Source organism: Lissotriton helveticus, chromosome 7 (assembly GCF_964261635.1).
Source record: "Lissotriton helveticus chromosome 7, aLisHel1.1, whole genome shotgun sequence".
In the NCBI taxonomy this organism is placed as follows: domain Eukaryota; kingdom Metazoa; phylum Chordata; class Amphibia; order Caudata; family Salamandridae; genus Lissotriton; species Lissotriton helveticus.
In genome coordinates, this window is record NC_136068.1 from 864,353,420 (window position 1) to 864,367,703 (window position 14,284).

At 46.3% G+C, this 14,284-nt stretch overlaps 1 protein-coding gene across 1 annotated transcript in view; it reads left to right on the top strand.

The window, feature by feature from the left end:
• Positions 1 to 633: 633 nt before the first annotated feature.
• The window catches only part of SLIT3 (slit guidance ligand 3), a 1,039,834-nt gene continuing 1,026,183 nt past the window's right edge, over positions 634 to 14,284 (top strand). The window contains exon 1 of the mRNA XM_078653381.1: positions 634 to 1,303. Coding sequence (XP_078509507.1) covers positions 1,116 to 1,303 — 188 coding nt within the window. The 5' untranslated portion in view covers positions 634 to 1,115. The remainder of the gene's footprint in view (positions 1,304 to 14,284) is intronic.

The following is a 14,284-nucleotide window of genomic DNA, read 5'->3' on the forward strand; positions in this document are numbered from 1 at the left end:
GCTGTGCTGGTGAAACCTAAAAAGCATTTTGAGACCCCCCTCCCCCCACCTAGGCGGATCACCCCAAAACTTTCCAGGAAGGAGTTGAGCTTGGATGAGATGTTTTTGGGAGGGGCGTGTGAAAATTCGTCAAACAGCACCAAAATAATAAGCAAACCAAAATAATAACCATCAAACCCTCATCCTATCACACTTTTCCACCCACATGCCTCCTATCCAGTGCTTGAAATGGAAACATAGAAGTGCAGGTACTCTGTACCAGAGGACCTGTATGTTTCTGATAAGTGCAGGTACTCTCCAATTAAAAATATAGCATTTCTCTTGAGAACTGCTGGTCCCTCTTAAAATAACCGCACCGCTCCATTTAAAGCACTGCTCTTCTCCTACCTGAGTCTGCGCCCCGTACCCCCTCCCCAAGGCTCTCGTTCCCCACCCACCTCTCCCCTACTCCACTCCTGTCCCGTCCCCGCCTCCTGTCTCCCCTCACTCCGCACTCTTGGAAAGCAGGAAAAAAGTTTCAAACATTGCCGACGTCACGTCCTCCTTGTCCAATGGGTAAAGGAGCTGAGATTTTGGGGGTGGGCCGCCTCCTCCAGCCTCTGGCTCTGCTTCAGTGAATGAAGTGGGAGGTATGATTCCTTCTCAGGCAGTCTGTGGTGCCTGCGCCGCTCCTACACCCCGCCTGCTACGCTCCGGCCCGTGCGCTCCCTTGTCTGCCTGATCCCCTCTCTGCTCCTGGGAGTACAGGGCTGCCTGCGCTCGTGACCTGATGCAGGACTCCTGAACCACGCGTCCACGACCGACACGTCGCGCACCTTTCTGCAGGAGTCACCTGGTGGACTCTGAAGCCCTGGGACCCGCTGACAACTTTTGATGGATGCTTGTTCTTATCTCAAGACCGGTTCGGCTGGCTGCAGACCTGGGGAGCTCTAACCCTGCTGGGAATTTCAGAAGTCCCTCAGGTGCCCCCTCCCCCCGATCGTGATCAGATTTCATTTCATCTGGGAATGAGATCCCAGCCTCTCCCGAGAGAGGTCTGAGGCCGCCCCACCTGCTCGTGTCCCCGTGGTTGGAGGTTCGCGCACGCCGTGGGGCGCGCGTCTGGTTCCGCAGACATGTCGCCCGGCCCCGGACTGGGGGCATGTTGGCATTTCGTGGCGCTGCTTGGGATTTTGTGCGTGGTTGCCTTGGATCGCGTTGGAGGATGCCCCAGCAAATGTACCTGTTCGGGACCAAATGTGGACTGCCATGGGCTGGGCTTGAAGGCAGTGCCCAGGGGCATCCCGCGGAACGCAGAGAGGATGTAAGTACTCACAGTGGCGCTCTGTGCATGCTGTCAGGGGCTGTGCGAGGGAAACAACAAAGAGGGGGGTGCAAGTCCGGTGTAGAAAGAGGCATGAACCATGTGCAGATGGGTGGAAACTGTGGCGTAGCCAGTGTCATTGGCCCTAGTGACAGAAAGGAAATGCCCCCCTCCCCATTGATATTTGAGTTATAAAATACATTATTAATCAGTGCTCCATGCGCCCCTCGGGACCCGGCGCCACCGCACCTGCTGCACCAATGGAAAGATCACCCTTGGGTGGGAATCAAATATATCAAAATAAGGATATTTGTCATAAGCTCTTGTAGACATGTACCAGTTGGCGCTATGTCGAAGATTCTTTATGGTCTCGCAAACGCGTCTGGGATTGCTGGATGCCTCTGAGAGGGTCTATGACTTCTGGTGATCTTTAAATGGACTGTGCCATCAGAGTCTGCCTTTAGTCTGACATTTCACTTGAAATGCAGATTTGATTCTACAAATTCCCTGTCCCCCAGAGCAGCGCTCGAGGCGTGATTTTGGGCTGATGCCCCTTAGATGCGAGGGGTTTGTTCTATCAGATCGAGGAAAGGGGTGGCGCGGGGCATTCCTTCTGCACGGTACGGGCGTCTCTCCCTTTCTTTTAGTTGGTTTTGCCAGTGTGTTGTTGCTGTATTGCTCACGTGCATCACTCTCTTGCTGTTGGGAGGAGATGGTTACATGAAGGCTTTATTTGTGTTTGTGTTATGAGTTCTGCACCCCTCCCCGCCCCCTCACACTCACCTGTGTGCAGACCAGGGTGATGCAGCGGGGTCCGGTCTGCTGCCCACAGTGCAGAGCGGGGCTGAGCAGCAGGGGTGCGCGTCCGGCTTGTGGCGCCCCCTCCCAGCCCCAGGGCTGTGCAGAGTAAATCCGGTCTGGTGGCCGGAGCAGTGACAGCGCCGCATTCCTACCTTTGTCTGCACATTCCGCCGTCTCGGCGGGGCAGGAGAGCTCGTGCAGCGGGGTGACAGCCTGCGTTTCACCAGGGACCCTGGGGTAGAGTCTGGGGTCCTCAGCCGCCCTCGGGGGTCCGTCCTTCAGTTGTAACTTCAGACCATGTGCTGCCTCACGTTTTCTCACAGTCTCCCTGAATGTGCAAAACCCGCGACCCTCTACACGCGTTTGTGTAATCGTAAATTACGCGCTCCACCAAATGTTTAATATTATTCAGCGATGCTCATGTTGTCGACATTTTGAGGATGAAAAGCCTAGTACAGCCACACCGATCTGAACCGACGGCAATGGGAGATAAAAGGACGAACACATGTCCGTGCATTGAATACCTTAGTCCACTCAACCTTCAGATCCGGCAACGGAACACACATCTTTTTACACTCTTAGACCGATTGTCCAGTCCCGACTCTAAAGCGGTATCTTTCTTTATTGAATCACTACTGCATTGTAGTATCTTGGTACATAGACTATAGATAAGAACTCTGGACCAGCAGCAGAAAGTAAAGTGCCCCAGAAATCACCCCTAATTCAGAATATTTGGAGACGTAAACCTTCAGAACCGGGTTCTGTTTATACTCATTAAGCTCAAAAAGCTTTTCCCTGACTGTCTCTGCCATTTACACATTTGAGCGACTATTACCAGTCAACAGACCCCACTACGCATTGTATCTTCCTCAGGTGGATGAAAGTATGAACCTGAGAAACTGACACCTTCTATCTCTGAAGCAGGCACATTAACACGCTGAGCTATCTTGCCAACGACTGGCAACCGCAGAGATCTCTTAGAGTAAGTGCTTTAAGCAACAGGCAGGGAGCAGTATTTGTTTTGTTTAATAGTACTAGCGAAAAAAAGGGCATACTGTGTTACCAGTGTTCTCAGCCTAGGCAAAAAATGTGGTCAGTTTAGTTGTATGGCGACGTTTATGGTTGCATACACTTCTAAAGTATTTGTGTACTTCAAGGCATGTTTTTACCCTATAGCCACAGGGTTCAAGCTATCACACACTCACTCGGCTGCATTAATACCAAGTGTCCCTATTCTGGTAGATAGTGGGAAACGTTGAAAGTTGCAAATTGTAAAGAAAAAAAAAAGTTATAGTTCAGACATCTGAAAAAATTGGTGAGAATCTTTTTTCCCTGTGATTACCACAGGTGTATTTTAACAGAGCCCATTTCCCAGATGTTATATGTTTACCTGACCACAACCAATGGCAGCAGGCGGTGCGTCCCAAGGCAGTATTGTGCAAAAAACATGTCATCGTTTGTGTTACCTTAAATAACAGATCTATAACATGAAAAACACCACCAGAGGTTGTAGCACGCGGAACATGCCACGTCATATGAACAACCACTCACCATGAACATTCTCTTTCTCATTGTGTGGCTACAAGAAGGGGCCACCCTCTGTTCCTCATCCATGCATTCTTTGTATTTTTTTGTAGCACGATCTGGGTGGTGCGAGCGACAGGCTTGTGTTGCTGGTGGCTGGGTGGGCGCAGATGTCGTGACTACATTTTCAATTGCGGATTCTTGGAAACGACCCCTTCAGTCCAGATTTCCACACTTAAACACTCTGTGTGATCCTGGGCAAACCACTTCATCTCTTTTCTGTCTCAGTCCCTTGATCTAATACAAATTAGGAGCGTTTAAACATGGGCTAGGTAGGGGCCAAAGACGGATACATAACTGGTATTTGCGTTTTTTGTGTTCCACTGGAGAGTTATTACTTTCTATTTCTTGCCACAGATCAAAGCCATTTTGAAGCCGCTGCTTCATGTTCAACCAAAGGAGCTTTTCATAATTGGCTAAAATGGGCAGTAACTGCGTAATTGCGCCCTGAGAGCAGTGGCTGCGCGCATGGAAACTGTCTTGAGCGAATGGATGTATCTGGGCCTCTTTGACAGGGATTAGACTCGTGATCGGGGTCAGGGCTCAGGGACAAGAGTCAGATGTCCGTCTGCAGACACTGAGCATTAGGGGCTGCAGACTGTGCAGGACGCCGGGCAGAGCAATGCTGCACGGCCTGGGTGCACTACTCAAGTCACGTGACCCCCTTACCTTCAGACCTGCGACGTTTGTCCAACTCAATCTGGAAACAGTGTCTCTAACAAGATTCTGCCCCAAATATCTTCACCTGAAATTGCATGTCTGGCAAACTAATTGCACACTGCCTTTTAAAGTATGTTAAAATAACAGACGTGAGCTAAATACGTTTCTTTTACATACCTGGAGGGAATGGAATATACACTTGTTTCTACTTAGATTGGAACCAGCCACAAAGGGCACATATTAGAGTATAAACACGATATTTGATAAATATCACATATGAAAACCGCTCCCATTAATACCTAACTTCTGGAAGGAAGAGTTCAACACATGTTGACTATGGAGTAGGAATATCACTCGGTTTAATCCATGATTTTGGCACGCAGAATGTGACAAATTCTAAAAACAAAGAGAAATGGCACACAAGTTCAACCATATCATCTATGTAGGAGAGTTGAATACATGTTTTATGTTGAAGAGTATTGTGCCTACTGTAACACATATTCTGTGGATAGGGTAGTTTAATAAAAATGACATATTGAATAAGAAACTCATCACACAAACCCATTCTTTCTGGATAGGAAAGTCCAATGCCGGTTAAATAGGCATATCAACCCCTTTTACCCGCATTCTCTGAAAGGGAGAGTTCAATACTGTTATATATTGAGTAGGAGAATCACCCACTGTAACACAAATTCTCTGGGACAGTAAAACACGTCTTAGATATTGATTATAAAACTGTTTGCTTTAGCTAACAGTCTTTGGGCGGGAGCGCACAATATATGCTAAATATTGAATATTGAACATCACCTACTTTACCCCACATTCACCTGATGGGAGAGCCTCGTGGTTGCTAGGTAATCCAAATATCACTCTTACATTCTCTTAACATGAGAGGCAAATACATGTTGAATAGAAATATAGACCAATGTATCCAACATTCTCTGTATGAGATAGTAAAATACATGTTGAATATTGAATACAAATATTGCCCTCTTTAACCCAGAGTATCCCGATGGGTGAGTTGAATACACTGGATGGGAGAGAACAATACGTGTAAAATATTGAATACTAGATCGCAAAATGTACCCCACATTCTCTGGATGAAAGATACCAACACATGTTAAATATTAAATGCCAGCACCTCCCTAATTGACCCAAGTAATCTGATGAGAGCGTTCAATACATGTTAATTATTGAATATGGATATTGCCGGATTGAACTGATCTCCACTGTTTTGGAGAGTTGAATGTGGCCATGCTGTCCCAGCTATCATGTTCAAATCACTGCTAAAATGTTCATCTAACCAGTATTACGTACATAACTGACAGCACATTTTAAAGGCAACTGTCGCAAAATACTACATATGGCTGAAAGATAAAAAGAGAAACAATGAAAAACGTATAAAGTAAAAGAAGGGCAAGAGACCCTTTTGACCGTTCACACACCCTCCATCAATACAAAGATTCTACTCCAATGAGCCTTCATACACATTACATACACCACCATTCCAGTGCCTCTTAACACCGTACCTATCACATGGGCTGTCTGTTGACATAAACCAAAGGGGTTGTGAACAGTCCTCAGTCCCTGATCGAGTACAGCGACCAGGTAAACTGTTAAACACTTAAGGTGAGTCCACAGTGGCCTTCCTTGCAAATGTTTTGAAAATTAAATCGTAGAAGTGGTTAATTTATAAAGGAGTCACTAAATGTACTAGCTAATAAAATGCATGCATATTATGTAATAGTCAAAATGAGAGATCACTTTCCACCATAGAATCAAAGCAATTCTAGATGCCACCGTTGGTCCCCAAGGAGTAACACAAAACAAGAGGCTGTTCAATGGAGAGGGGCACAAGTGACTCCTACAGTTTCAGCCAAATCTCCAAAATCTTGGGCAATGATGAGCTGCCCTGTGGGTAAGAATTAAAGATGACTCTGTGTCCCTTAGGAAGCAATGGTCCAGTTCGGGCTTTTCTTTTACAAATCATTGAGTTCAGGTGTGTTAGCTCAGTTAGATAAAGTGAAGTCAACAAGGACAACCTCTCCCAGAATGCAGTGCTCTGATAAACCAAACCCAGAATCAGAATTCTGCATTCTTGGTGACATGGAGTGTTCTGGTAAGCTTACCTGAGTAGGGGACACCCCCTTCACCTCAGGGGCTGCAGGAGCATAGTTACACACCTTGTCGGGCCTTGGCTTAGCATCAGTGATAAAAGTCTCACACTGGTGTCTCCTCCCTATTGAAGCTTAATGTATGTTCTATGCAGGGATGGTCTTTGCTCAGAGAGCACCCAGGGCGAAACCAAATGTGGTGCCCCCTCCAATTCTTTCTCTTTAACTGTCTGTGTGTTGAAAAAAATGAGTTGTAGGAGGAAAGGGAGCTGGGGGCAAGGTAAAGTATAGCCACAAGAAGAAAAGTAGTCAGAATGTAGATCCAGGCGCCAGCAGCCTCCAAAAATTGTTTAAATACACTTTTGTTTGGAGTCAGGTTAATAGAAGACTGCTACAGGTAGCTCCTGCTTCCTTCTTAAAGGTCAGCGCCCTGGGGTAGGCCCAGCTTGCACACTAAAGACCGAAACTGTTTCCATGCTACAGCGGATGCACGCCGTGCAGTCTGTGCTATTTCAATGCTGAAAGCAAACTTCTTTCATCCAAGACGCTCGGGAAAATTCAGAAGTATCTAGGAGCATGCACTTCAGGCTGCGGTCGGAGGGAAGTGCTTGGATCAACAAAGTTGGTCGGTGTTTTGCCTGCTGTAAGCAACGGGGTTTAACTGCGCTGACCAGCTTTGTAGCAGTGTGCAGCGAAATGCTGAAACCCGAGAGCTGTAACCTCGGGCGCTCCAGGTCACCAGCTTGATGTAAAACACCCGCCACAGAGTTCACCCATGATTTCACCCCAGTGCCAGCTCACAGGGCCTTTCGAAATGATAAGTACACGCTTGGAGTCAATTGAAATTCCTCTGGAAAAAAAACAGTGGTCTGGCGTCAGATGTCAGGCTCCACTCGGTGACATTTGAGCCATGGTGAAACACGAACTCGTAACTTCGAGTGACGCATTAAAGAGTCGGTGTAACTTGGCGCTACTGCAGAATTGAATGCGCAGAAAGATTCACATGGAAGCTCCCTGTTCACTTTATTCTGAGTGAAGAAGTTGCTTTCCAATCCGTTCCTTCTTGGCAGTTGAAGTTACAGAGCGCGCGCCTTTCTGACGCAAAACGTGCATGTCACATCCGCCGCCTGGGCCTTGGTCCTGAAATTAAAACTATTGATAAAGATCTCATCTGCAGCGTAAGGGGTCAAATACGTAGGCAAGCCACTAAGTAGGTTCACTTGTAATAGGCCTCCTCGTATTACATCTGTTCCTTCCTTTCAACTAGCGGCTTTGATATAATTAGTGCAGTAGGTGCAGTGGCACCATGGTCCTGGTACATGAGCATGCCAGTTATGGTTGCCTTTTACTACCGAACCAGCAGGAGGCGGGTGCAGTTTCTTTGCATGCATGAGGGTGCGTGACAGTTTTTCTATGCCTTGGGTTTCGAGTAGGGTGTTGGGACATCAGTGCACACAGCGTGTGCATCGCCCGCCAGCCTTCTCGTTTATATACGCACTGCTGCAAGTCAACTTACTTTTACGTCTCGATCCCAAAGTCTAATTCTGAAAATCAAGCAGGTTGAAGTAACAATATCAGTCCTGGATTTTCTCAATTTAAAGTTATAGGCCACTTTGCATATCTGTAACTAGGCAGATTAAACTACCGCGAAATCGTGAACAGTTTTGGAAAATTAAAAAACAATTCTGGGGCGACACGTTTTATACGTGTATTCGAGGCGACTGAAAGGAGATTACAATTTTCCAATATATAAATCGGAACAAAGACTGACCCTCCCCCAACCCCCTGCTCCCACGGTTCGAACCATGTGCTGCTATAAAAGGCAGAGTTTTTTAGGTTTTATTTGAAATTTTCACACTTAGGTATGACTGCAGACGCCAATAATCTGCACGTTGAAAGTCACTTTAAAACCGTGCTGCATTTAACACTCCAGGGTTTGCATACCATGGGTTCAGGCCCAGACGCACTGTTTGTCCCTACTCTCCACAAACCAATCTTCCTACTGTGTGAATTTCACGCGGAGTTGATAGTTTACTGAATGCCTGCAAAACTATGCAGAGGTCAGCTAAGGTTAAATATATGATAGATGCAAATTATACAGGCACTCTCGGTGAGCAGGCGCTCCCCGCCCAGAGGAGGGAAGAGATCAGTAGGTGTGGGACGTGGGACATGATAATTGTAGGCTGCAGTGAGAGCCGTGAAGGAATAGGGGCAGACTCTTTATTGTACCACTGGACCCCGAGCCCTCCTTAAATTCTGCTGGATAGATCAAATTAGAATATTTTACATAATCCCCAGTTTATTTGTGCATGTGTTTTTGGTAACATACAAGCTATGGGTCTTGGAGACCAATGCTCAAAATTGTAATCAATCACACAGGGATGTAGACTCCTGATTGCACAATGAGGGCATGTAATGTGTACACAAATGTGGATAGGTGTGCCGCAGGGCTTTGGCAGAGATAGGGGGCAGAGGCGATATTTAAATCTGTGTATCACTACAGACATCAATCCAACATGTTTTGCATGTAGTGGTGAGTCCTATGGGTATATCATGGATAGGTCTGGGTGGAGTACCAAGAAGAAATGACAAAAAACTCTACCAAGGTGCGCAGAGTGCCGCGAGCAGCAGAGTGGATTACCTCGTGCCGTTCGCACTGATTTTTAGCACCGGTTGTTTGTCCCGTGCTGTAAAATCTGCAAACTGCATCACGAGCAGGGCAAGAGGGCGCTGCTTCTTTCTGCCACTCGAGTAGAAGTTCCAATCAAGCAGCAGCTTCCTCAGCGCGAACAGTTCTGACCATCCTCGACTGCCCGCACTGAATAATCTAGCTGGGAACAGGTCTAGAGTTGGATTTTTCTCCCTTGCCGATTTACCATTGGTGAGGGGGAGCTACGAAACAACTCCGCTTTGCCATGTGTAGCTGGGTATTTTGGAACTCTGTGAGCTCCGCGGAGTGCGAAAAACTCCGCAAACTCCTCAAACAGAGCAGTCTTCACCGCCCAGCCCTAATCATGGTAGAGCTCTGGAGCACAGTAGTCATTTGCACCTGTTTTTTTGCACCAAAGGCTACCTTTGTATTCCTGAATAGGCTGCAGAAACTTCTGTGGAACCTTTTGTAATACACGTCATAGGTGCATATTTTGTGATGTGGTGATTTCAAAGGAGCGTTCCCTGGTTGTGAATAATGGAATGCCTTTGCACCAGTGGCGTAACAAAATTTGAAGGGGCCCCCCTGCAAAGTACATGCAGGGGGCCCCCACACTCTTGATCAAGTCAGAAGCTCTCAGGCCACAGGTCTGCCAGTGCTGGAGGGGCCCCCGCGGAGCTCGGGTCCTCCCACACCGCGGGGCTGCAGGGGCCTTTCTTTATGCCACTGCTTTTCACCATTGTCATATTATAGATGTGGGTGCAGCAGAAAAAGGAAACAGGGAGGCACATTGAATATGTGCCACAAATGAAGAGGCGCACTCCAAAGTTACACCCCCTGACATCCTATGAAAGGGAATCGGTGGTCCCAGGAACTCCTCAGGCATTCTACTAGAGATAAGTTAAATCGCACACTCTCAGAGTAAGAGATGGAATCAGGCGGTCTGGTCGGCAAGAGAAGAGTTTGTACCTGCACTGAGAGAGAACTTTTTAGACTTTACCTAGACAGGACATGGGCTGTCTCTGCGCGACATATTGTTTCACATAGTAGGTTTACATCCCCCCCCATAGCTTACCATTTGTTAGCCTCAGCGTCGCTTTCATTTCCTTTGTACCTGTGTGTCATAGCATGCAGGCCTTATGTCTTCTTCTTTGGACCTCCCCTGGAGCACAGTCCAAGTATTTGTGTCCATCCACTGCTTACGTTTAAGGGGCTACTTTTTACTTTGTGCTCGGGCACTCCGTATGAGTGCTTGTGTTTTCAGTCCATCTCCCATATCACCATCCATGTAGCTTTTCTGCCATCTGTTCCCCTTCCATGTTGCTTCTTTTCCCTCCTACCCCCTACCAAGTACTTTACTCCACTGCACTCTATGCCAATGCACTCCATGCCACTTTGCTCTTCTTTGCACCATTCTACTCTACGCCACTGCACTTGATGTACCATGCTACTCTACTCTGCACCACTCTATGCCACTTCACTTTATGACACTGTACTCTACATCACTATACTCTATGCTATGCACTGTATGCCACAGCACTCTACTCTTCTCCGTTCTATGCCACTGGACTCTACACCACTGCACTTTATACCACTGCATTATGCAACACTCTACTCTGCACCACTGTACTTTATTCTACTGCGCTCTATGCCACTCCACGCCACTGCATTTTACTCCACTGCACTTTAGGCTACTGCACTCCACGGCACTCTACTCTACACACTATATGCCACTCTACACCACTTTCCTATACATCACTGCTCTATGCCACTGCATTCTACACCAATGCACGTTATGCCACTCTACTCTACTCTGCACCACAGCACTCTAGGCCACTGCCCTCAACGTCACTGCACTATACTCCACACCACTATATGCCACTGCACTCTACATCACTGTATTCCACTATGCACCACTCTACTCTACACCTACTGCACTCTACACCACTGCACTTTACTCTTCACCACTGCACTGTACACCACTGTACTCAACACCACTCTACTCTACACTACTGCACTCTATGCCTGCCAATCTAGTCAGCACCAGTCAACTCTATGCACTGCATTCTATGCTGCTGCACTCTACGTCACTCTTCTCTGCACTACTCTACTCTATGCCACTGAAATCTACGCTGCTACACTCTAAACAACTGCACTCTATGCCACTGCAATCTACTCTGTGCCTTTGCACTCTACACCACTGCTATGCTCACCATTCTATTCTATGCCTCTGACCTCTAAGTCTTTCTTCTGTACTCTGCACCACTCCATGCCACTGCACTCTACTCTGCACTACTCCACTGTACGACACTCTAGTCTACCCACTCCACTGTAGGCCACTCTACACCACTCTACTCTACTGTATGCCACTCTACTCCTGTCCACTCCATTCCACTTTACTCTATGGCACTCCACTCCACTCCACTCTTCACCCTTCCACTTTATGCCACTGCACTCTATGCCACTCCACTCTGCTCTACACCACTTCACTCTACTCCATTTCACTCTACTTCACTCCAAGCCACTTATGCCACTCCAAGCCAATCTATTCCACTCCACTCTATGCCAATCCACTCTACGCCACTCCGCACCTCTCTAGGCCGCTCCACTCTACTCCACTTCATAATACTACTGTACAAGATGGCTAAAAACACTGGCAAAGCCAATAGCTCTTGCATAGGCGAAACCTATTGGCTTTGCCAACGTTTGTTTTTGTTATGTGGTGAATTTTTCTGGTCTACACCAGACACACCGGAAGAACGCCTGGTGCTCACTGGGTCCATTAGCCATTTTACATGCCATGGCCCCTGTCGTCGCACGTAGGGTGGCATGTACATTAATTTCAGCTGTCTACATTTCTAGAGATGGCCTTTTGTCTACGGGGTGTAACAAAATGCTGTACTTTGTATTTTGAGTTGGACTTTTCACCAATTATAAAATTTAAAGAAAATGGAATTATCCAGATCCCACATTCTCCCTGGGGCCTTTCATCTGGATGCTTATGGAAAACTGTTCCCCAGTACTAGTCACACCGAAACCTCAATTCTGCTAGCTCTAAGCTACTGAAATCTTAAAATTAAAAATTATTCAGCTTTGGGAGAAAATATTAGGTTACACAGTTCCATTCTAAGGAAGAATTTGCAATATAAACTTTTATTTGATTGAGTTGGTGGTTAGTTATATTCAGAAGCTGGACATTTTTCAGTACCTGTGCCAACAGTAGAGCCTGTCATTATTTCAGAGAGATGCAGCACTATAGAAATATTGAATCAGGTACATTTCCTATGGTTTCTAGGTAAGCAGTATAAGTGAGGGACTGCTCTGAATGAACCTACCATCAACCACCACTTGTCAGTTAAACATAGCAAGGGTTTCTGGCTAGATGGAATGGCCTGATACTGGCCTATTCAGTGCATTCCTGCACTCATACGCCTTACTGGGAAGTCCTATTATGAATACTCATAGCCCTATGCAGTGAGCATGTTAAAATGCTAGCATCTTTCCTTCTTTGCCCCTAGTAAAAGAAAGGACTATGGGTGGTTGCTGAAGAAGGGGTGGAGGGAGGAAGGAATACCCAGACCAACGTGTGGTGTATATTTAAACTAATAGGAGCTTAAGGTTTAGTGAGGCTAATTGTTGATTGATTATTTTATGCTACATGAAACTGCATTACTTTACAGCACAGTGCGTTTTCCATTTACTCTGCCTCTTGATGGTACAGTTGTGTCTGATGTATACAAAAAATAATGAGTGGAATGCTTGAATTAATCTCCGCCGCTGGTAATTACTTGAGGCTGAATCCCAGGACCATTTTCATCCTTATTAGGACTCATTTTAGCTAGTTCTTGTAGCACATTTTCACGGGTCCATTGTCTGATGAGCATATCTGTCCTACATATGGCATCACATGGAAGCATACAAAACACTGATGAATAGAATGGTTGCATTAATCTCTGCCACTGCTAATTGCTTGGGGTTGTATCTCAGTCCATCATCCATCATTTTTTTGTACACCATCCCATCTCAGTTTGGACCCAGCCATATGCGAATCAGTCTTGAACTTACTCTAGTGGTAACAGTCCAGCCCGAACTACTAGGCCCGGTCTTCCCTGAACTGGAATACAAGCAATCCAGGACTGTTTTTGCGCATATTAGAGTTGTCTCTGGTGCCAGCGTGTTGTTTGCTGATTGCGGATTACACCATAGGATTACTCCAAGAGCAGCTATATACCCATTCCTGGACTCCGAGTGGAGCTAAATCGGTTCCAACTATTTGTGGTTGGTGCTTCTACCTGAATGGTGTCAAGCACCCACCTTTCTGAACAAACCACTATCCAAGGTCTCCTGAAAGTAAACAATGGCAAGTTTGACAGATTCCTCAGATGCCTTTCACTTACTAAGTCTTAAAACACTTCACATCATTGATTATCCCTTAATGTTGATCTCCTTTGCAGTACCTTTCCAGTCATATTATGGGAGAATGAAGTTGCTTGTTCCATTTAAAGGGAGAAAATAGGATCGGTATTTAGATGGGACCACCACTTACATACAGAGTATTTTTCTGTTGGGTTTCTTTGTCTGCATTAGAGATGACAAATGGGTTATTGATTGTGTTGTAGAAGAAGCATCATACAGGTGGCAGGCGGCAGGTGACTGATGTAGTGCTACAGATGTTAGGGGGCTGCAGAGGGGTCAGCTGGGTGCCTTGAGGTAGAAAGTCCAGCTATAAACTCAGTGTGATGAGATAAACTAAAAGTGACACACTGTAGGTATTGCAGAAACTCTAGTAAACACCACATATGCAAACTGCATACTCACCTCAGTGAGATGGACAACAGCCATGAAGTTTCAACTTACATTTAGATCATAGCTCTACAGTTGATAGATACAATCACATATTCCAAAGACCAAAATTATGTAATTTCTGAAATCAACAAACACAAACCTTTGCTGATGGCAAAAAGGGCAGTTGCACCAAGAAAAGGTACCTCCTTCTCCAAGCGAGGGCTTTGTCTTGCAGCAGATTGTTGATGCTTGTTGAACAGACTTTCGGGCCGGGCACAGACAATAAAGCATCTAGAACAGCGATTACAAGGGATCTAATTTCATACAAATGTCTTAAAATTAAAATTGGAGTTTTAGCAAAACCAGACGTTTTTTGTTCCTAGCCAT